The following is a 23,509-nucleotide window of genomic DNA, read 5'->3' on the forward strand; positions in this document are numbered from 1 at the left end:
TACATGTGCATTTATTTATATTTATTGTCTCTCTTCAGGAGGTCAGCTCCGCCAGGGTAAGTCTTTGTCTGTCTGTTCACTGCAGTGCCCAATGTCCAGGTTGGAGCCTGGCACACACCAGGTGCCAGTAACATTTGCTGAAGGAATACACTAATAGGGATTTGCCTTCATCACTCTATCATGATCTCCTGCAGGAAGACCATTCCTCATCCAGTTGTGGGTCCCCTCCAAAAGTGTTTGGAGCAGACGGCAACGTTAATTCACTGTCTCAGGTGACAAAGCTCCCATTTGAGCCTAAGGCTGGAGGAGAGGAGCTAGGAATGGGGTAGGGGTGGGGCCTTATCCTCTAGGATCTTTAACCACCCCCCAACCAGCCAACCAGGAAACACCAGGCAGCCAAGGTTAAGTAGACTCTTGCTGCTTTGTTATAAATATATTATGTACATCCAAAACATGACATTAAAATATTACTCCGTGTTACAGAAAAGATATTAAGGCTTTCTATTATTTACATTAAACAAGCAAGCACCTTTAAAAAAAAAAAAAAAAACCAAAAAAAAAAAAAAAAAAGCCCCATTCTTCCTTCTCTGACATTCCCCTAGCCAGAGGGGACACCATGTCCCCTTCCAAATGACCACGACCCTTTGCAGGGGCTGCACTCTGTGAAGACGTCCTCTGATTAGAGATATCAGCTCTGGCTGGAATCACATGGGCAGATGGGGAGGTGGAGGAGAGAGGGGGTCCGGGCTTGGGGAGGGGGATTCCTGCCTCTTCTGGCCGGCTGCCCTCAGACCCTTGCTGCACTTTGCCATTCTTGGGTGAACAGGTTAGGATGCAGGTGGTGCCTGGGGCTGTCCAGCCATCCAGGCCTTCAGGGTCAGTTCACAGGGCCATGGCAGGGCAATGCTCCAGGGACACTCCGGTATGCCTGGGAGCTCCTCAACCACTGGGGGCAAGCAAGGAGAGACAGCTAAGACGACTCAGTGGTCCCAACGCCAGCCACGCTGAAGGGCTGCCCGGTGAGGAAGGGGTAGGGGTGGGCTGTAGGGGTGCAGGGAGTGGGTGAGTTTCCCCTCTACCCAAGGAAGGGCTGGCACAGCGGGGCTCCTTTTTCTGCAGTCAGGCTTGGAGACAGAGCAGCTCAGGTGGCTGGGAAGGGGCCCAGGAAAGAAAATGAAAAAGAGGAAATGAAAAAATCAGTGGCTCAAGTATTCTGTGTCACGAGGGGGTGGGCTGGGGGTGCCCGGGCCCAGCCCAGGAGGCGTCCTCTCCATCTGGAGGGGGCCAGCACAAGGAGGCTGGAATTTGGCAGATGGCTTCGGTTTGGGGGTACAGGGGCTGGGGAAGGTTGGCAATAAGGTGGCAGGCTCGGAGGAGTTATTTGATCTTCTGGGCCCATTTCATGTCATCTGCCCGAGGCTTCTCGCCAGTCAGGCCCTGGATGAGGTCCTCTAGGCGTCGCCAGAAGCCTATCTTCTCCAGGGGGTAGTTGAGCCAGCCTGCAGTAAAAACAGGGCATCGGAGGGTTGAATGGGAGAGCAGTAATAGAGGAGATGGAAGGAAAGTTCTGGCTTGGCTGGGGGCAGGAGCAACCAGGTACGTATGTCTGTATGGGGCAGGGGACAAGGGTGGACTGAGGATCTGGGAATGGGGCCCTCCCACCCATGGGCTTAGGGGCTGTTCACACATGTCTCCATACCCTAACTCACTCACTTTCCCACCAAGGGCTTACTATGCATCAGGCGTGGTGGCAGCATTTCTTATCATTGGGCTCACCTGCCACCTCTTCCAGGAAGCCTTCCTTGACCCCATCACTCACTTTTGTTTCATTATAACCTTTATGATGACCTGTAACCATTCTCATTAATCCACCACTTTCCTGTTTTGTGTTAGTTTTTCTCCCCAATGCCCAACTAGAATGTCCTGCTCCACCCAACCAAACCCATGTTTTTCTACTGTTGATCTTGCGGCACATAGTAGATGCTCACTAACATTGCTTACAATCTTCTTTCCTCTGTTACAGCTTTTCCCCCAAATCATGAGGTAGGTACTATGAGTCCCACTTTCCAGAGGTGAAGACAGGCTTGGATGGGAGTCTCCCAATGAGTGGGTGGCCAAACTAGGATTGACCCTTGGCCTGGCTGAGCAGTTAGTTAGCTGAGCTCCTCAACAGCCTAAATTCGCATCCCTCCACCTGCCCTCAAAGAACATGACTTTAGGACATACAAAAAAAATATTTGTTGTGGTTCTCAGTTCTGTCCCCTGTAAAAACCAGGGGCAGTAACTCATCAAGTATATATTACATGCCGAGCAATTTGCATCTGCCGTCATGCTATTCACACCCTGGCCCTGGGGAGGTGGTCTGTAAGGAGGCGGCTGCAGCCCCATTCCTTGGGGGAGAAAAAGGACATCCAGCGAGGTCTGAGACCCCGAAAGGCCCCTGTGGAAGAGAGGCCAGTTGGACAAGCTGGACTAGCTTGCTGTCAGTGTCGTCGGCACCTCTGCTACACTTAATTTTCATGCCAGCTGGCCCCGGAAAACCTCCATTTACTTTTGGTACTGGTTCGTTAACTGCCAATGGCATGTGGGTCTCCTTAGAGTTCCTCAGTCACACCAGGCATGTTCCTGCCTCGGGGCCTCTGCACTTGCTGTTCCCTTTGTCTGAACTGGTCTTTCCTTACTTGGCTATGGGGCGCCTCCTTCACTTTTCTTTTTTTAGATTTCTGACTTCCTTATATGAACAGTGACTCCTGCCTTCCCACTCCAGGACTCTCTGCCCTTCACCCTGCTTTGTCCCCTATAACATTTCTCACATCTTGACTTTGTCATCTCCCCTCTACTCTGCCCCTAATGCCCTTCACTCCAGCCACACTAACCTCCTTGCTGTTCCTCAAACCAACCAGGCACGTGTGTTCCTCCTTCAGGGACTTCGCACCTGCTGTTCCCGTTGCCTGGAGGGTTCTTCCTTCAGATCTGCATTACCTTCTCCCTCAGTCCACATGTCACCTTCTCAGTGAGGCCTTTGGTGACCACCTTATCTCAAGGGCAAAGTCTCCCCCCTTTTCCTTCTACCCTCTGCTCTCATTTGCTCCACAGCAGTTAGCATTGTTAAATGTACTACTCATGTATTGTCTGGAATGTCCCCTATTAGAGTGGGAATGCCACAAAGGCAGAGATCTGTGCCTGTTTGTTGAGTGCTGTGTCCTAAGCCCAGGACTGTGCATGGCACACAGTAGGTGCTCAAAAAACATCTGCTGGATGGGTGGGTGGAATCATAACTCCGTGATGTGGGCAGTGGGAGTGGGAAAGGTTGTCTCCCTTGTACTGCTGTGTCCTCAGCACCTAGGAGAATGCCTGACACATAGTAGGTCCACGAGTATTGTAAGGGCATGTTCTTGCAGGGCAAGGATTACATGACCTCCTACTGTGACCTCTGCCCTATGACCCTGAGGATGGAGCTACAGCTGGAGGTGGGGACAGCCTGTTCCACGCCACCCTGTAGCCGAACCTGTGGTGATGCAGAAGTAGGTCTCGTGGGGAGAGACATGGTGGATGCGGTGGTGTTTGCGTGGCAGGATGATATGCCAGTCCTGCAGGAGGGTGACCCAGCGTGGCAGCCCAAAGTACGTGTGTGACCACTTGTGGATTTGGTTGGTGAAGGTGCCGAAGATGATCAGGCAAAAGACGAAGCACTCCCAGGGGTACAGCTGCTCCAGGGCTTCTGCAGGGTGGGGAGAGGGTGGTGCCCACAGGGCCACAAAGTTGTCACAGGGCAGGGCCTCCGCAGGCCTGGCCCTCACCACTTGTTCCTGGGCAGATCCCAGGCCTCCTTCCACCCTCCCCCATGGTCTTAGGCAAGTTCAGACTCCTTTCTGGGCCTCAGTCTTCTCTTCTGTGCAGTGTGCAGATAATGGAGTAAGCATAAGAAATAGTTATAAATGTTGGCTCTGGAGTCAGGCAGAGCAGGGTTCAGGTCTGTGCTCTAACACTTCTTGGCTATATGAGCTTGGGTCAGTGCCTCTGCCTCTTTGAGTCTCAACTTCATCATCGGTAAAATGGGAGTAAGTCTTTGGGTTCCCTAGAAGCAGAGCCTGAGACAAGGGTTCATGTGCTCATAATTTATCCGTGGGAGAATGGGGGGGGGGGGCGCATCCTCTGTTCAGTAAAACATCTCAGGGAGTGAGGGAAGCAGTGGGAGAACTAAGCAATGATGGGGTTGGGGGGAGTCTTGTCTCAGCCTGATCCAGGGGGCAGCTCTGGAGGGTTAGTGGGTCTACAGAGTTGATCCCACCCAGAGGTAAGAGGCCTGGTCTTCTGTAGACTTTCCCTCTCACTTTGGGCTTAGGCTTTGGGCTTATCCCAAGGGGAGAGGTGGAACCTGCTCTGGCAGTTCTCAGAGGGGACAGCTGGGAGTAGTTGGCAGCCACCACTCACGGCAGCTAGGGGATGGGTGCATACCTGAGTGAGAGGATATAGGTGGGTACTGCAGCACCCATGATACCACAGAAACTCATCACATCTAACCAGAGCGGGGCTCCTTTCAGGATCAATGAGGTGTCAAGTTGTTAGAATAAGACCTGGTACAGAAGAAGTGCATATCCTCCATCTTCTGCCCACTTGACAGATAAGGTAACTGAGGCTCACAGAGGTGAAATGACTTGCTTTTTCTCCAAGATAGGGAGGGCAGAGATCAGAACTCAGAGCTTCCTGAGTTCACAGCCGGCATTCTTCCTCCTGAGCCAGGGCAGCCAAGCCAGCAGCCCTCAGGGCCAGGCAGGTAATGCAGATGCACAAGGTGGTCCAGGTGCAGGGCAGCAGGGAGCATTGGGGACTGCCTAAAGGTGGTGGCTGCAGCTCCGCTCCCGCCCAGTGAAGCCAAATAGGAACAAGGGCCTGGGATGGCCAGATTGGATGGTTCAAGAGAAGCTGGGAGCACAGATTTTTATGTCAAGTGGCCCAATTTTACATGTTGATAACTAAAACATTTTTTATGACGTTGTGAGGGGACTCTGCCCCCACAGACCCCTTGCAGCCCACCACCAGTGGGCACACTCACCAGGGCTCTGGGTGCGGAACTTGTAGGCCATGTTTAGCAGAGGCAGCAGCGTCACCAGGCAGTTGTCCCCGTTGGTTTCGATGAAGTCATGTCGTGTAATGGCTGTGGGGTCAATGTGATGCTCCCGGAAGGGTCGAATAAAAGCCTGGGTGAGGGCAGGGGTAGGGGGTGGGGGAGGAGAAGGGATACATCGGCCCAGTCAGCCTGTGTGGCCAGCCTCTCTCCACCGCCTCCCGGCCTCTGGGATGACAGAAGCCACCAGGCTACTGATGCAGAGCCCACGGGGCTTCAGGGTCCAGTCTAAGCAGCTCTAGCAGAAGCCAGTCGAAATGACTTGGTGGGGACCTCGGGATACTACTGCCCCACTTGGGGCCGCAGTCCCCCCATCAGGGGTGTGAGGGGAGTTGGAGACCCACTCCACCCTAACACAGCCGCAGACGCCCTGCACAGTGGCATGGGGCCTTCTCTCTTTCTCCCCAGTGCCCCACCCCTCCTGGGAACAGCCTCCCCCCTCTTCCTCTTCTGTAGGTACAGGTTGTTCCTCTGGGGCGGACCGCCTCCTGCTAGTTTAAAGTGAGCACGTGACTCTGGCTGGGCCAATCAGGCCCTCTCTCTGCCCCAGTGGCTGGCAGGGATGGGCACATGACCCGAGCCGGGCCAATGGGAGAGCGCCATGGGACTTTGGCTCTCACCGTGGGAAAGGAGAGCTGGCTCTCCACTGCCAGGGCCGACCTGGCAGGACGGTGAAGGAGAAGCCTACGTGACAGTGGAGCCAACAGAGAGGAAAGCAGACGGAGACACGGAGAGAGACCAGAGGGAGTCAGGAGAACGTGGTATGACTATGTGTGCTGCCGGACGCCGCCGCACTTCACCTCTGCTCTACTTCTGAATTTTCCAGTTTCATGAACCAGTACCTGGGTTTGGGTGAGCCAGCTTGTACTGGGCTTTCTGTCACCTCCCAAGAAGTCTGACAGAAGGTAAAGTGTGATTCAAGCGCACAGTGAGGCGCAGCAGGGCTGGCAAAGGAGAACAAGGCGTCGCCCCCAAGTTCAAGGGCTTCAAAGCTTTCGGATTATCCCATGCCTGATGCTTTTGCGTCCAGAAAGTCCCAGGGGGTTTTCTAGACTGTTTGGGTCCCGGATGGGGTGGGAGATGACATCAGACTGGAACAATGGTTTCCCTCTTTCGCACAGGGCAGCAGGAAGCTCGGAGAGGACGGGAGCTCACCCGAGGTGAGCCAGCCCAAGCTCCTGCTGGACTGCAGGCCTGGGTCAGCATACGCACCTTCCCCACGATGGGCAGCTCCACGGAGCCCCAAGTGTCAGCTCCCCAGTGCACCAGGCCAGACAAGAAGTCAACAATGAGAGCGCCTGCAACTGTGGACAAGAGAGGGTGAGGTGGGGCTGGGGGACCCAGAGGGGGCGGTCCTGCTCACCCTCCACCCCGAGGCAGGGCGTCTGCCTTCCCTCGCCTGCTGGCTGGCTCACTCACTCACTTGTTATGGGAGGTGGGGGTGTCCCTTCTCTACCTGGGTTGCTTGCTTCCCTGTGAATGGAACCTGAGGCACAACACTCCTGTCCCTCTACTTGCTCTGTCCAGGGGATTTGTGGGGACTCATCTGTTCGGTGGGTCTGGAGGAAATAAACTGGGCATGCACAGACCAACTCAGCTTTTCCCCATTAGGAGCTGACCGTGCCCTTCTCTCTGGCCCCCAAGCACTCCACAGAGGGAAGCTCGCTCTTGATGCCAGTGACTAGATGGAAATGTCCTTCCGGGGTCTGGTGTTGGGAAATACCTCTGGTGCAGACAGGAGCTTTCCTCCCTGACCTAGCTTTTTTTTTTTTTTTTTTTTTAAGATTTTATTTATTTATTCATGAGAGACACACAGAGAGAGGCAGAGACATAGGCAGAGGGAGAAGCAGGTTCCTTGCCAGGAGCCCAATGTGGAACTAGATCCAGGACCCCAGGATCACAGCCTGAGCCGAAGGTAGACACTCAACTGCGGAGCCATCCAGGCATGCCCCGACCTAGCTTTTATCACAATAAATGTCATGATTTGGTTTCTGGCAGCCTTTTCCTTCTTGACTTTCCCAATGTATTCTGAACTGGGCTGAGGTTCCCTCAAAGACCCCAACACCATTCACTCACTTGAGGGGGTCAGTATAAGACAGAGGCTGAGAGCTGTTAGATCTGGACTTAAATCCTAGGTGTCTCTCACTAGCTGTGTGACGTTGGGCATAATACTTAACCTCTCTGTGCCCTAATTTCTTCTAGGTAGATGGGAATGGTGATTACGGGAAACAGCTACAGGAAGCAGCTGCCATTTATTGAGCAGTTTCAGTGCTAGACACAAGTGCTTTCCACACTTGAGCTCAGTGGATTTTCAGTTTGTTCCAAGTTGGGACCGTCCTCATGCTCCCCTTATAGCGGTGGAAATAGGAAGCCTGGAGAACAGAGGTGACTAGGGCAGAGGCCACAAAGATGGCAAGTGGCACAGTCTGGCTCTTAACCTGCCTGGAGGTCCAAATCTAACACAGCAGGATGCACCACCACCCCTGTACAGTGGAGAAACTGAGGCAGAGTGGCCAGCTACCTGTGCAAGGTAACACCCCAGTGCTATCTGGCATCAGTCCCCCTGCTCACTGCCATCTCAGCCCTTCTGGCTTATTCCCTTTCCCCTGTACACCCTCACACACCTCTGCATCTCTCTCTCTGCATCTGCTGTTCCCTCTGCCCAGAATATTCTTTCCCCAGATGTAGCACAGCTCACTCCTTCACTTCCTCCAGGTCTTTGCTCAAACATCTGCTGGGAACACCTGATCTAAAATTAAAACCACCCCCATCTTCCAGCATTTCCTGTCTCCTGTCTTTCTTTTTCTCCAAAGCACCTATCCTGGTGCACAGGCAGCGGGCTTCACTTTTGTTTGCTCATGATCTCCCCACTCAAGAGTGTCAGCTCCACAAAGGCAGGGGTTTTAATCTTTTGTTTATGGCTGCATCCCAGTTCCTGGTACTTAGTAGGCATTCAATAAATACTCCTTGAATTAATCAATGTAAACCACTGAGTACAGTGCTTGGCACATAGCAAACACTCAGTACACAGTATTATTGTTGTTCTGGGGTCATTTTGTCAATCAAGCAACATTCTGTGAGGACTACTGGGTGCCAAACTCTAGAGCCAGAGATGCAGCAGACACTGAGCTCACTGTCCACTAGGGCAGAGTGATAGGATGGGGTGGGGGCAGGCTGTGAACCATGCAGGTTACAAAAGCAGTTTCGAGTGCAGTTTTCTGAGTCCCAGGACTTGAGGCAAACCCTTTCCCTTCTCCTGCACAGATTGTTTCTCCCTGTGAAATCTTCTGAGGCCCAGCTGGGGCCATTTAAGGATTCTTTGTGTTCTGCTGGGGTCCTCAGCTCCTTGGTGACAGGGGACCAGGGCCTTGGGACACTGTGTAGGCTGCAGAAAAAACCCCTGGATGCTAACCAGGCTGGGAGTCCTGCCCCTCGGTGACAGTGCTAGAAGAGTGGACCTGGGCTAGGGGAACAGGGGAGACGATTTTATTTATGGGTGCCTCAGTCAGTTAAGTGACTGCCTTTGGCTCAGGTCATGATCCCAGAATCTTATTCCCTACTCAGTCATATCTCTCAAATAAATGGATGAAAACTAAAAAAAAAAAAAAAAAAAAAAGATTTTATTTATTAGAGAGTGAGCGAGAGAGCACAAGCAGGGGGGAGGGGCAGAAGGAGAGGGAGAAGCAGCCTTCCTGCTAAGCACGGAGCCCGAATGGAAGGCTCAATCCCAAGACCCTGGGATCATGACCTGAGCTCAACTAAGGCAGTTGCTTTACTGGTGAGCCAGCCAGACGCCCCAAGCCAAGGGGCGTCTTCTGCACTTGCTGTTCCTCTACCTGGCACTCTATCCCTCCCTGAAGATCCTTGAGTGGCCAGCTCCTCCTCAGCTCAGGGCAAACATCACCCAAAACCCCTGGCACATCCATCCTCTCAGGCAGATGCTCTTGGTAGCATCTCCCTGCTTTATCTCCATCATGGCATATCCTTTTTATTGCTGAGCAGTATTCCATTGTCTGGATGTACCACGGTGTGTTTATCAATTTAGCTGTTGGATGTCTGGGTGGTTTCCAGGTGCAGCTGCTAGGAGTCAAGCCACTGTGAACATTCACACACAAGTCTGTAGGCAGACATATGCTTGCATTTCCTTTGGGTAAAGATGACAGCTATTTATTTGTTCTCACTCAACATTTATTGAGCACTTAAAGGTAACAGACCTTGTGCCAGCACCTTAAATGTTTTATCTCTCTTAATCCCTAAACTGTACCACGGCCATTCCTAAGCCGGTTACACATCTTATCTCCTTAATCGTCCTAAGCAGTTAATCCTGGTAGATGACAAGAATGATAATAAAAACAATATGTATGATAGTGGTTAACAGTTACGGAGCACTTCCCATGTGCCAGGCACATGGTGTTAAAAGGTGTTAAAAATGCATTATTGGGGAACATAACTCCCATGCCTTAAATATGGACTCTTCACAATGACTTCCTTCCAGGGAAGATACTGTATGGAAAGAGGAGGAGGGTAACTTTACAGTGGGGAAAGCTGACAAACACTCCGTGGGCCAAGTGGTCAAGGTCAACATCACAGTCTAAGTCATGTTGATAGTACATTCGCTAGCTACGATGTGATGGAAATGGTATTTTACCTCTGAGCTCTTCCTCTCCCCAAAACAGAATGTGGTCTATGAAAAGCACCAGAGGGATCCCTGGGTGGCTTAGTGGTTTAGTGCCTGCCTTCAGCTCAGGGCGTGATCCTGGAGTCCAGGGATCGAGTCCCACATTGGGCTCCCTCCAGGGAACCTGCTTCTCTTTCTGTGTCTCATGAATAAAATAAATACAATCTTAAAAAAAAAAAAAAAAAAGCACCAGAAAGGAGCACCTAGGTGCCTCTGTTGCTCAAGCGCCCGACTCTTGATTTTGGCTCAGGTCATGATCTCAGGGTCCTGGGATTGAGCCCCATTTCTGGCTCCCTGCTCAGTGGTGAGTCTGCTTCTCCCTTTCCTTCTGTTCTTCCCCCTTGTTTGTGCTCTCTCTCTCTAATAAATTAAAAAATCTTTGGGGAAAAAAAAATGAAAAGAAAAGAAGAAGAAGAAAAAAAACAACCCCAGGCAAATTCCCAGAGAGGGGCATCCTATGAAATACCAGGGTTCCTCAAAATTGTCAAGGTCACCAAAAACAAGGAAAGTCTGAGAAACTGTCACAGCCAAGAGGAGCCTAAAGGAACATGATAAATAAATGTGAGTGGGATCCTAGATGGGATCTGGGAGCATTAAAAGGACATGTTAGGTAGAAACTAAGGAAATCTGAAGAAACTATGGACTTTAATTTATAATAATGTATCCATATCAGTGCATTCATTGATTGTAACAAATGTATGACACTAGTGTAAAATATAAGACGTTAACAATACGGGAAAGTGGGGGCAGGGGACATATGATGGGAAATCGCTGAACTATCTGCTTGTTTTCTGTAAATAAAGTCTCTTTTTGAAAAACTGCATCACCTTATTTCACATCCCTAGTGATGGGTCCCCATATATGCCGACTTTCCAGAGGAGGAATGAGACTCAGATGGTGAGGGCAGCCGTGGCTGCTGGCAAGTGGGGCTGGGGACCATGGTGAGGCTGGTTCACGTTGACACCAAGCCTTTGTGTCCAGGTTTGAGAAATGGGGATGTTAACAGCACTTACCTTACAACTGGTTAATAAACTGGTTAATAAAGTCAGTCCCTGGTACACAGTGAGTGCTCCCAGGGGGAGCTCCAGTTAGTAGTTTAACTATCACCCCCCTCCCCAGGCCTCAGTCCCATCATCTGTCAAATGACCAGCACCTGGCCTTAGCAGGCTGCCGAACAGGGAGGGATATGTGCTTTGAACAGATGTCAAGAATTATTTTTGGAGAGAAGGAGCACCCCCCTCCTTGGGCTCTGTGATCCCTGGGCCTCTGTAAGCAGCTGTTTCTAGAGCAGTGACTCCAGGACTCCTGGCCTGCTGCCTGAGGAGGCTTTCATGGCGGGGGGGTGGGGGGGGGTGGGGGGTGGGGGTGGGGGGTGGCAGAGGCTAGCACACAGGGCGTCTTTGTCCCAGGGCAGGTGGCAGCAGCTGGGGCTGGGCTCATCCTGGGGGCACCCCATGTGCGGGACACTGGAACAGGGTACGGGACAGTAAATAACTCACTCCAGGCTACCGTAACCCACCAGTGACCTTGACATAGTCCTTGGGCGCCCTGGGGCCTTCATCTGGCCATAGGTCACCCAGCTGTGACTTGTTAGCCCCCTCCCATTCCAAGGCCCCTCCCATTCCGAGAGCAGCTAAGACAGGAGCTATCTGCTGAAGGCTGCTCCATGGGGGTCTGGGCCAAATCCTGGCTTTACCACCTTTTACCAGCTTTCAGCTTGACTCCTCACCTGACCTGAGGCCATGTGACCTCTATCCTCATCGCCAGTCTTTGCATTCCCTGGGCTCCCTAGTCTGGAACACCCTCCCCTCTACCAGTCTGCCAGAAAATTCCTACGGACTCCTTGAGTGTCAACTTAACTCACAGGCACTTTCCTCAAGTACAGCAAATAGCCAAGGCTCCCAGGCACACTTACTTCTTCACACCTTCCTTGACCACAACACTGCCCTTGTCAAGGTCACTGATGGCCTCCATGTGGCCAAATCCAGTGGTCCCCTCGCTGCCCCATCCTGCTGGTCTGCTCAGGGACCACTCCCAGTTGACCCCCACGTCTTCTGGGGACACATTCTCTTCCTGCCCTCTGCAACCCCGCCCAACCCCTTGGCGGTCCTTCCTCCCGGCCAGCATGGAGGCAGAGGGGCCTGTGGCCTCTTCTGAACTTGCACTCAGCCCCTGGGGGCGCTCCGTCAGCATCTGAGCTTCAAATACCTCTTCTACTGTGAACACTCCCAGATTTCTATCTCTAGCTGCCTTCCCTGGACTCCAGACTCAGATTTCCAATTTCCTGCTCGGTACGGTACCTCGCCCTGGCTCCCAGGCAGGCAGCTCAAGCATCCCCCCTCAAGCCACCTCTTCCCACCTCAGTTAGTGGCCACCTCACCCCTTGCATCAAAGCCTGAGAGGTGCCACTGACAGGCCCTCTCTCACCTCCACAGCTGACCTGATGGGATACTCTGGCTGCCTGCCTCACACAGCTCACCGAGAATCTAATGATTTTTCACCACCTCCACCGCCTTACCGGGTCTGGGCCACCATCCTCATAGCCTCTCTGGTCCTCCCTGCCCCCTTCCTTCCCCGCCTGCAGCTCCCTGCAGGAAGCTCACCAGTGGCCCCCTCATGGACTGTAGAACAAAACCCCAAGTCCAGACCACAGTCCTGCAGAGGCTGCGCCCCTCTCGGACTGCCTCTCGAGCTGCCACCGGCTATTTCCTTTGATCAATCTTCTTTAAAAAAAAAAAAAAAACTTTAAAAAATTTTTTATTTGACAGAGAGAGAGACAGCACATACATGCAGGGAGAGCAGGAGAGGGAGAGGCAGGCTCCCTGCCAAGCAAGGAGCCAGATATGGAGCTCGATCCCAAGACCCTGGGAGCATGACCTGAGCAGAAGGCAGACACTTAATTGACTGAGCCCCCCAGGCCCCCCAACCCCCTTTGATCAATCTGCTCCAGCCACACTGGCTTCCCGGCTGTTCACTGGGCACACGCCAGCCTCTGGGCCTCTGTACCTGCTGTTCCCTGCTGCCCCTCCCCCACACATCTGCTTGGCCTCTTCTCTCACCTTCTTCACTTTTCCAGAAGAGCCTTCCCTGACCTCTTCACTCTTTCCTGCCTGTTCGCTTATCTTGATTTTGCTTGCCAGCATTGCATCATCTGTCCGTGTTTATTAACTGGGCACCTTTTCATGCTTCCGCCTCCCCTGGTTTCCAGGGCCTGCCAGGGGCACCGGAACCTCTGGGGAGATAGTGCCTGGCTAGAGGTAGGCTCTGCAGACTGGCACGGTGCCTGGCCTCCTGCGTGTTAACACACAAATCAGGGTGGCTACTTAAATCGATTAGGGACTGTGCAAATACCACTATCAGGAGATTGTCTGCTCTTATCAGCTCAGAGGCAGAGGTGTGGGATGGGGGAAGTGGTGTCACACGCCGTGACTGGACAACTAGAGGGTTCCTGAGCCAGGGACTGGAAGCTCGAATCTCGACCAGGGCAGGAAGGTGGTGACCTGCCTGGGACACCCATCCTCCTGGGTCACACAACACCCACTTGAGCTCTGACATAGTCTCCTAGCAGTGCTAACTGGAGACTGTATGGGGCCCTGCTGGGAGAGTCTGGCTCGAGAGCTGGCAGGTCTGGATGTATGATTCCAGACTCTGCTGCTGCACCAGGGAGGGCCAACGGGCAAGTGTCTCGGCCTCTCAGGGGATAGTGATCAAAACCTCCTCACTAGGTTGACACTAGGAGTTACAAGTGTCCAACGTGTGGCTTGGTGCATAGCAGGCACTTGGGAAACATGGTGAAGCAGAGCGGCACACGTCAGGTGGGGCCTCCTCCCCACCTCTACTTGGTCACTGGCCCCTCAGCTGCTACACACACCTGTATTTTGCCCTCACAATCAGCCTCAATTTGTAGAGGTGTAAAAACAAGGCTGAGGAACTCAACAACCTTGGCCCCACAAGCCATGAGCTTGTGGAGCTGGGACCTGAACCCAGGGGTTGCCGGTAACCACCCCCAGATGGGGGAACAGGGCTCAGGCTGGTCGCATTCCTGCCCTTGAATGTGATGCTCTGAGGCAGAGACACTGCAGGTGGGGACCCGCTCAGGCCTGGGCGAGGGGGCACATGTGGCTCCTCAGATGGGGCCCAGGCTCCCCAGCATCGGATGGGTTAACTCCCTCTCCTCCAGCTGGCCCGGCCCCCCCCCCCCCCCCCCCCCCCCCCGCACAGGCCCACCCCACTGCAGACCCAGATGGCTCTATTAGCCAGCCTGAGCACTATTGGCTTAGGCGGCCAGAGTGCTTTTAATGAGATTGTGGGAGCTGAACACTTAGGGAGGCCCAGGCGGACAGACCAAGGGCACAGCTGCCCCCTCCTCCTGGGAGCCTGGGGCCAGAGGAGGTGATGAGTGCCTGAGTTCGAGGGCAGAGGGGAGGCTGGTGCGTGGACAGGAAGAAAAGGAGTCACCCTGGGACCTGGGAGTGGAGATGCTGAATGAAGAACTATGTTGTGCTTCTGGCTTGAGGTGGACACTGGCTGGCCCTTCTATTAGCCTCAGTTTGCTCATCTGGAAAATGATTACCAGTGTAGCACCCACCTCCCTGGCTGTGGATGGGGGAGGACTGACCAATGGGAAACACTCAGCGGGTACTGTAGTTACAGCTTGCTCATTCATTCACTCTGATTCAATAAACATTAATTGAGTACCTACTGTGTGCCAGGCCTCGTGCTTGGGGCTGGGGCTGCAGCAGTGAATACAAAGCATGCCTACTCTCAGGGATCTGAGATTTGAGTGGAGGGAGAGATACTGAGCAAAGAAATATATTGTATAGCAGAGTATGCTGAGGCGATGGTACGTGGCAGGGCTGCCATTTTTGAGGGGTCATCAGGGAGAGCTTCCCTGAGGAGGTGACCTCTAAGTAGAGACCTGGATGAGGAAGTGAACTGGGCAGGTATCTGTGGGAAGAGAGTTCCAGGCACAGGAACAGCATGTGCAAAGGCCCTGAAATATGAGTGTGTCTAACAGTACATGGTGGAGACATAATGAAGAGGCCAGCGTGGAGGGAGTGGAGGCCCCAGAGGATGGGAAGGGAGATGAGGTCTGAGGAGGAACCGAGGCCAGGCTGTACCGAGGAGTTGGTGTTTTATTCTATGTATACAGAGAATGGGGGTATAGTGTGACCTCATCAAGGATCTAATGGGATCCTTCTGGCTACCAGCGAAGAATGGACAGTGGGGGCAAAGGGAAGGTGGGGACCAGGGAAGAGGCTCCCACGAGAGTCTGGGCAGGAGAAGTCAGTGGCCGGACCAGAGTGAGGACAGTCGAGGTGGAGAGTAATGTTTGGATTCTGGGTGCATTTTGAAAGTAGTGCCAAGGGCACCTGCTGAGAGTCTGGATGTAGAACAGAAGAAAAAGGAACTGAGGATGATGTCCAGGGTTTTGGCCCAAGTGAGAGGAAGAAGAGAGGCATCACTGGACCAGAGGCGGGGTTCCCACAGCATGTACTTGATTCACACGTGCACAGAGACGCATGCACACGCATGCACACACACAGCCACACACCATTACACATGTGTGCAAGTTGCCATCAGGGTGGCACAGACACCAGGGAGGTCCCTGACCCCAGGGGAAACCGAGGCAGGCAGAGGGTCCACAGGCACTTACCGACACCCAGCATGACGAGGGGCGTGTGCTCCCAGCGGGCCAGCAGCAGGAGATGAGCCACGTTGTGGGCAATGAGGCCAAAGCACAAAACCACACAGCACCACTCCTGGAAGCGCTTGCCTGTGGGGACAGGAGGCCAGAGGTGAGTGCAGGGCTGGTGGCGAAGGCCAAGGGGCTGAGGACCAAAGCCAGGCAGAGCTGGACCAGGACGAGCTCTTCCGCCGTGTTCAGTGAGTCTGAAGTGCTAACCACAGGCTGAACGCTGGGACTGCCATGTAGAAAAGGCTTCAGCCTACCCATTTCACAGATCATGTCACTGAAGCCCAAAGAAGGGGAGGAGTCTGCCCAAGACACTGGTCCATGAAGCTTGCCTTACGTACGCTAATTCTTTGACAGGCGGGACCAGAACTTGTCTTCTGGGCTCTTGTGGGTTCACTCCAGGGACACCCAAGGGAACTTTAATGAGTGCTTTCTTTTTTTTAAACTGACATGGTGGCATCACTTGTCCCCTTTTGTATGTAGTTATTTGGAGGTGGAGGCTACCAACACTTTTTAACCCCAGAGGAACAGATCCTGCCCAACTTTCAGCAAGCAGGGCTCCAGCGAGTCAGGGATTTAGGAGAAATGGGCCTTGATGACTACTTCTAGGGCTCCTGCCAGAAGCAGGGGGTCAAGGAACATGACACTGGAAAGAAGAGGCAGTGCAGATGAAGGTTTGCAAACTCCCAAAGCCTCCGGGGGCCAGGCAGGTGATGTGGAGTAAGGTGAGCTGGGTGGGGAGCCATGCGATGCAGCACAAGCCCTTTGGAAGGACGGTCACTCACCAGCATCTTCCTGCCAGGTGGGAGTATAGGCCCAGGGTGCTCAAGCTTCTCATTCCCAAGAGAAGCTAGAAATCTGGGCATGGGTGTGAAATCTTTTTAAATCTCCTGCCACATATTTTTAAAAGGCATGTGAGCTCAGACAAGCTGATTCACTCACTGCAGCTCTGTTTGAGGTGTCTTTTGGGGTATCTACACTGGAAAAAACGGAAGCATCCAACGCCTGGGGGATCAGCCAAATTAATTTGGTCCACGGCATCTCTGCAGCCAGGAAGAAAAAAAAAAAGCCTGGGCAGCTGTTTATATGTGCACATGGAGGATGTCCAGGACATACAGGTAAGTGCAAAAAAGCAAAGCGCTAACAGCAGCCATTTATGTAAGAAAGGAAAAAGCTATCTAGTCAAGACTGGCTTTTACTTCCTCCCCTTGGAATTTAATATTTGTGAATGTACTCCTCTATCAAAAATCTTTTCTTGTAATTGTAAATTAACACTTAAAAAAAATGAAAGGGAAGGAAAACATTGCGTGGGTGACACAGAATGTGCTACAGGGCCCCTGGGGATGTTTTCCCAGGCAGCTGGTCCCAAGGGCATGGAAGACCTTTAATGATAATAATTTCCTTATCATTAGTGTTTAACATCTACTGAGCACTTGCTATGTGCCAGGTATCTGCTGAGGCGATGCCTTTTTGCAGACGAGAGATCGGCGGGTCAGAGTAGTCCCAAGCAAGTAAGTAACCTAAGGCTGCAGAGCTAGCCAGCGACACACTAGGATCCTATGGCCAGGCAGGTCCTTACGTGTGATTAACCACCGAAGGGGACGTGGCAAATGGAGAGGGTTCCTCCTGTGTCTGTCCTCTCGGTTTCCTTCACTCCATTCTCACCTGGAGTGTCTCTGGCAATGCCCTTACAGATCTCAGCCTGGAACCTCCACCTCCAGGAGGCCATCCATGATGCCTCCTCTTAGGACTCGCCCAACATGGGGCCCGTCATGAGGGATTGTCACTGCCCCTATGATATCTATCTGCCCCTACCCAAATGTGAACTCACAGGAGGCCCAGGACCACGTCTGGCTTGTTTACCAGGGCCCTGGCACACAGCTGGTGCTCAATAAATGCCCACAGAATGAACAAATTCCTGAACATCATCTTAGAGGACAACTGCCAGGCTTTGTCTCTGGGTGCCCCTCACCAAAGCACCTCAGAAGGAAGGGCCGTAGCCAGGACGTACACATGCTATCATGATAGCCATGCTATCATACTGTGCCCTGGGCTGGAATCAGAACAGCTGTCTTCCCTTTGCCATATGAAAGACCGAGGGTCAGAGGGGAGAAGGGGCATGTTCAGGGCTGTCTACCCTTGGCCCTCTTTTGCACAGATGAGGACACTGAGGTCCAGCAAGGGCAAGGGCCCCAGCAGCAGTCACACAGCAGCAGCAGCGAGCCTAGAACCTGTTGCATCCCACTTCTTGGTCAGTGGCTGTTTCTCTTGGTTCACGTGACCCTGTTGCTCCAGCGTCCCCTACCTGGGGTCACTGTAATCTGGCCCAGCGCGGCCTTCCCCTTTCTGGTTCCTGTTTGTGGCCCGGACGTAGGACCCAGAAGCAGAAGTCTGCAGGGTACAGGTAGGGGGGTAAGGAAAAGTGATTCTTCAAGCCAGCCTGCCTGCCTGACCCCTAGCCTGCAGAGCCAGCAATATGTGGGGGTGACACACACCAAGGCCTAGCACAGTGGGGTGCGGGGTACAGCCCACAGCAGAGATGCCGCAGATCAGCTCCCGGCACATTTTGCTCTCAGCTTAAACACACACACACACACACACACACACACACACACACACAATTCCTAATTTCTTGCTTCCCTTGAGAAGGCTCTGGGCACCCCAGGCCTGAGCAGCAGTGGCTGCCTGCCCCCACCGGATGGGGCGAGAGCTCCTGGTTCAGCCGAGTCCCCAACTTCCCCTGCGACCTCCTATTGGGTGGCTACCTTTGGGGCAGCCCTGCAGTCATCTGCATTTTTGAGCTGGAAGCACAGTCCCTCATTTAAGTCTCAATCCTTCCAGGGATGAGCTATATGATCTCACTCCCCAGGTGGGGAAATTGAGGCTCAGTGGGTGAAAATGAAGAGCTGGGTTTGGATGCTGGGCTTGTCAATGGGACACATTAGCCTGGATGTTCTGAGGTGTCCTGGTTCTAAAGAGCCCCCAACTCTCTCCCCGTGTCTTGGAGAATGTCCCCTAAATTGGAATAGTTTCCCATCTAAATGCTTTCTGTCGTTGGCCTCTGGAATCTGGATCCTTCCCAGACCAAGTGCTTCAACTTTGATCCATAAAAAATCCATGTATAATAAGTGAGCATCTACTGTAGGCCAGGTACGAAGTAAGCATCTGGAGTTTCACTAGAGCATCTGTCTGGAGGGCTGGTGACAGAGTGGGCCTGGTGTCTGCGGGAAGGTGTGAGTAGCCTGATGGGCGCTGCACCGGGTGGTGGCACCAGCGAGGGCCACCAACAGGGGTGGACTCGGCCCATCCCTGGGGCCCCCAACGTCTCTGGTGGAGCATCTACTGTAGGCCAGGAATAAAGCCAGGGATGAGCTGAGCCAGCCCCTGCCAGACACCGTGGGCTGGGGACCATCTGTCCTGTCCTTCAGAGGGAGAGACTAGGCCTGAGAGATGAAATGACTGGTCCAAAGTCACAGCACGGACAGTCAGCCTGGCAGGGTCTGCTGGGTCAGATGGTCTCAGTGGTGTCACTTTACAGATGGGCAGACTAAGGCCTGGGGGAGAGAAGGACACAAGCACTCGGGCCACCTCTGGCAGAGCGCTGGGCCTTGTTTTCCGGAGCTGGCCCCCAGCCTGGCCTGGGTCCATGATCTGGGCTCTGAGTTATGGCAGTGAATGCCTGCTGGCCTGGGGAGATCAGGCTTGTGTGCGGTGGTTGTGGAGGGCTGGGAGGAGTCAGGGAGGCCAGGCGCCAGGCCTCGGCCATCTTTGCTTTCCTGGGGGTAGGCCACAGCGGCCAAGGGCTGGCATCAGGCCCACCTCTTCATGTTTCGGTCCGGCAAGCCCTGAATAACCTGTACTTTTGATGGCTCCCGGCATCGGGAGTGGAGAGAAGGCAGGAACCAGAGGAAGACAGAGGAAGAGAGACACACAGATAATCAGAGACAGAGAACAGGAATCAGAGACATGAAGAAATGAGAAATGGAGAGACCGGAAGAGAGAAAAACAGAGACACGAAGAGATTATAGGGAGACAAAGAAAAAAGACAAAGAGCATGGCCGGAGAGGACAGACAAAGAAGTGGAAAAAGAACGAGACTGTGGGAGACAGGGACAAAGCTCGGCCCGGAATGGCAGGGACCAGGCCTGGCCAGGGAAGGGGCCCATGTCTCTGGCTTCAGTCGGGCCCACTTTGAGGGACTTTCCCCTGACCCCAAGCTAAGAGATCCTTGTGTCCCCTGGGGCCAGAGGTGCCCGTAGTCAAGCCAGGGTGGTTTGGACAGCCGGCCCCAGTGATTCCCTGGAGCCACCCCCAGAGCCCCGGGCGCATGCACATTGCAAGGTGTCAGCTGGTACCCGCAGGGAAGCTAGAGGCCAGTCTTACCCCGGGGGTGGCCCAAGAGGCCTACCAAGCGCCCCAGGTCCTTCACAGATCCTGGCATGGGGCAGGCTGCAAACCCCAAACCCGGAGTGCGGTGGACTGTGGGACCCTCCGTGGCTTCCTGGGACCCACAGGCCCCAGGGATGGGCCGAGGCCACCCCCCTTGGTGGCCCTCGCTGGTGCCACCACCCGGTGCCGCGCCCATCAGGCTACTCACAGCTTCCTGCAGACACCAGGCCTGCTCTCTCTATCACCGGCCCTCTAGTGACCTGGAACATTGGTCCCCTCTGGCACACCCACCCACGGCTGCCTCACTTCCACAGTGAAGACCAAGAACACGGAACCTGGAACATCCCCCTCCTTCCGCCAGTGTTCTGGTTCTGGCTCTGCTGCTAACCGGCTGTGTGTGCGCAAGGGCCTACTCTGCTCTGCCTTGGGAAATGTCTTCGAGACGGACAGGGTGTTCATGAAGTGCCAGGCGAATCACACGAGGGCAGCCTCTGGCCTCACTGCTCTACCCTCTGGGAGGGGCAGATACAAGCTTGATCTCACACAGGACAAGCATGAGGAAGAACACACGGAGGGGCTGGGCTCTGAGAAGACTCCGGGTGCCAGGGTGGGGACAATGGGGTTAATACTGAGGGGACACCTCAGACAGCTGCAGTGAAGATTAAAGGAGAGCATCTGAAGAGAATGTACAGCACAGGCAGTGCTTGGTAAATGTCAACTATGTTAACTGCCTTGTTATTGCTGCCAACTGTCACGGTGCCAATCCACATCTGGCCCCAAGAATATCAAGAATTCAGTCCTGGAACCCAGAAGCTTCTCCTACTCTCCCCTTGCTCATTTTTCTCCAGCCCATGGGACTCTTTGGTGTTCTACAAACACTCCGGGCATGCTCCCACCTCAGGGCCTTTGCACTTGCTGGGTCCCTGGTCTGGGGCAATCAATCCTTCCTGAAATATCTTCAGGTCTCCCTCCCTTCACATCTATGTTCAAATATTACTCACTCAGTGAGGCCCTAACTGTTCCCTCTCTAATAAGTTACTGTTCCAGCAACATTTCACTTCCTCCTTTCCTGCTATGTGTTTGCTCCATAATGCTTGCCACCACTGGGCATGTGAGCTATTTTCTTTATTTACTGGGTTTAGTAAGATGCCAGCTGTTTTTTTTTTTTTTTTTCCTGTCTTATTCACTGCTTTGCTCTCAGGGCCTAGAACAGGGACTATGACGATGGTGCTCCATATGTATTGAGCCTGGTTCCTCATTTCATAAGTTGGGTCCAGAGAGGTCCAGGCGCTTCAGCAAGGCCACACAGGAGAGCAAGAGAGACAGGGGAAGGGAGACCTATGAAATTTGAAGAAATCAGTCTGGCCAACCTCCTGCTTCTCCACTCTTTACTCCTCACCTCCTGGCCTCCTCTCAGCCCCAAGTCAAGAGAAGTAAGGCCTTTACTGAACGCTTGGGGCATCCAGGAGGCTGTCTGCAGCCTCAGATCCCTGCGTGGCTGTTCTTCAGAGGGTGAAGGGTATTTGGGGAAATCAGAACCACTATGCAATCATGGTGGAATGAAGAAAGGGGAGTCTCCTGGGGGAGCTTAGAAGGACTGAGTATGATTGGTTAAAAATGGGTAAGGTTTACCCAGGTGGGCAGAGCTGGACACCAAAGGAGGAGGCCTTTGAATTCTTACTCTTCAGTCTGGGAACCTCAGGTGGTGAGTCTGAGGACCAGAGAGGTGAAAAGCTTACTCCAAGACTCAAGGGAAACACCAGACAATTGGGTCAGCAATACAGAGTGCCTACTATATGCCAGGCACTGCAACAAAGTGGATGAACTCGTTTCCTCTTCCCCAAAACACTAAGGAACAGGTAAACTTTACTTTATGCCCATGTGAGAGGTGAGAAAACTGAGGTGCAGAGAAGGAAAGTGGCTTGGCCCAGGTCACGCAGCAAAAAGCAGTCAGGATGCCAAGTCCCGCCTGTCCCAGGGAGTGTAGGAGGTTTTAAGTCCATAGGCTAGGTGTTTTGGGAATAGGCTAAAGAAACCATAGCATCATGGGCTAGGTGCCCAAGTCTTTTTTAAGAAAATAATAACACCCAGAGCATAGAATTACAAATCCAGAAAGGCCTCTGGTGACTTAAGATTCAACAAGAAAGCAAATGGTCCAAGGTCACACATCCAGTGATGGCAGAGATGGTATGCAAACCTTGGCCAGCGTAGAAAGCCTCACTGGTGACAGTGAACCCATGGCCACTCCAGGCCAAGGGCTGTGTATGGTGGCTGTCCCCCCGGCATAAGGAAAGATGTCAGAATATTTGACAAACAAAGCTTGATGTGATGGTGACATCCAGGCAGAGGGGCCTTGTGCAGCTTCCAGTCACCTGACTCTGGAGTTCTCAACGGCACTTCCTTAACCCCTGGGGGCAGAGGGCCCAGGCATTGAGATCCCTTGGGCCCTACTGTTAGTCAGAGAGGCGTGGGGAAGCTGGTGTTTGCTGGAGCATAAATAGTAGGCACAGCACGAAGGAGCCAAGAATCATGGTCTGAGGGCAGAACGGGGGTAAGGGTCTCTAAACTGTGGTCTGGTTTGGAGAATGAGGGGGGCTCTGGCCCCAAGTCCTAATGGAGGGGGCTAATATATGCAATGGGAAAGGAGTAAGGGCTGGACTTGGGGCTTGCATATGGGAGGAGCTTAAACTGGAAGATTTACAGTGCCCTCACCGATCGGGATTCCCGAATAGAGTGAGAGATGAGGCTCCTCTCTGCTGGGGGAGGGGGTGGTCTGTGGCCACCGAAGCTACAACTAGAATGGGACTTGGGGGAAGGGCGGCGTTTGGGGCGCTAGGTAGCCGAGGGGATCCTTGAGTTGGGGTTCCTAGAGCAGGGAGGCTGGTGTGCTCAGATTTTGGGGGGGGGGAGTGAGGTCACTGTTTGCTGCCCAGGGCCCTGGCTGGGGCACAGATGGGGCCCTAGGTTGTGAATTCCGGACCGGGGAGACCTGGGATGGAATGTGACTTTTAAGAGGCCGTGGGGGGAGGGGGGAGCGTGCATGTAGCTGACGGGCTGCCTCCAGCTCGGACAGGGTCCTGGATGGGGGTCCCTAAGTCCAGGGGCTCTCTTTGCAGCCGCAGATGCTCTGAGGCTAGGATCCGGATCCGGGGGTGCCATGGGAGCTCCGTACGTGGCCCGGGGAGCTGATATGGCAGTTCCCTGATATAGGGATTGTCTGTGCGTCCAGAAAGCCCCGTGGCTGGGGCTCCGGCTCGAGCTTGGACGGGGCGCTGGGGTGGGGTCCCCGGACTTGGGGGCGCTATTTACAAGTTGAGAAGCCGAGGCTGGGGTTCAGATCGGGGGACCCGGGGTCGCTGTCCGCAGCCCGGGCTGGTGGCTGCAGGCCCGGAGCGGGGGCCGGGGGGGGGCCCGGAGGTCTTACCTGGAGAGTAGAGCGCGGCCAGCTCGCGGGCCCCGGCGTGCTGCGCGCCCCAGCGCCGGCAATACGCCGCCTCATCCTCGTCGAGCTCCGGCTGCTGACCTGGCCCGTCCTCGGCGCCCGCCATGGCCGCTCGCCGGGCCCGCCCGGTGCGCTCTGCTAGCGGCGGCGGCGGCGGCGGCAGGGCCGCGGCACCGCG

General features: G+C 53.8%; 1 protein-coding gene across 2 annotated transcripts; it reads right to left on the bottom strand.

Annotated features, from left to right (window-relative positions):
* On the bottom strand, positions 1-23,505 carry PEDS1 (plasmanylethanolamine desaturase 1). Of its 2 annotated transcripts, none has more exons than XM_077873541.1 (6): positions 23,314-23,505; positions 15,463-15,582; positions 6,341-6,432; positions 5,057-5,201; positions 3,509-3,721; positions 1-1,499 (listed from the first exon to the last, which is right to left on the bottom strand). In XM_077873541.1, the coding sequence occupies exons 1-6, from the start codon at positions 23,435-23,437 to the stop codon at positions 1,378-1,380; spliced, it is 816 nt and encodes a 271-aa protein (XP_077729667.1). In that variant the 5' UTR covers positions 23,438-23,505; the 3' UTR covers positions 1-1,377. The 2 variants fall into 2 exon arrangements, with proteins under 2 accessions (XP_077729667.1, XP_077729668.1); XM_077873542.1 differs by lacking the exon at positions 23,314-23,505 and adding an exon at positions 20,098-20,229.
* Positions 23,506-23,509: the final 4 nt, after the last annotated feature.

This window comes from Canis aureus, chromosome 26 (genome assembly GCF_053574225.1).
Source record: "Canis aureus isolate CA01 chromosome 26, VMU_Caureus_v.1.0, whole genome shotgun sequence".
Taxonomy (NCBI): Eukaryota; Metazoa; Chordata; class Mammalia; order Carnivora; family Canidae; genus Canis; species Canis aureus.

Coding starts and splice junctions, on each gene's coding strand:
- PEDS1 (XM_077873541.1), bottom strand. CDS start 23,437: ATGGCGGGCGCCGAGGACGGGCCAGGTCAGCAGCCGGAGCTCGACGAG. Junction 3,722..5,056: donor GTTCCGCACCCAGAGCCCTG/GTGAGTGTGCCC, acceptor CCCACCCTGCAG/AAGCCCTGGAGCAGCTGTAC. Junction 1,500..3,508: donor CTACTTCTGCATCACCACAG/GTTCGGCTACAG, acceptor TTTTTACTGCAG/GCTGGCTCAACTACCCCCTG.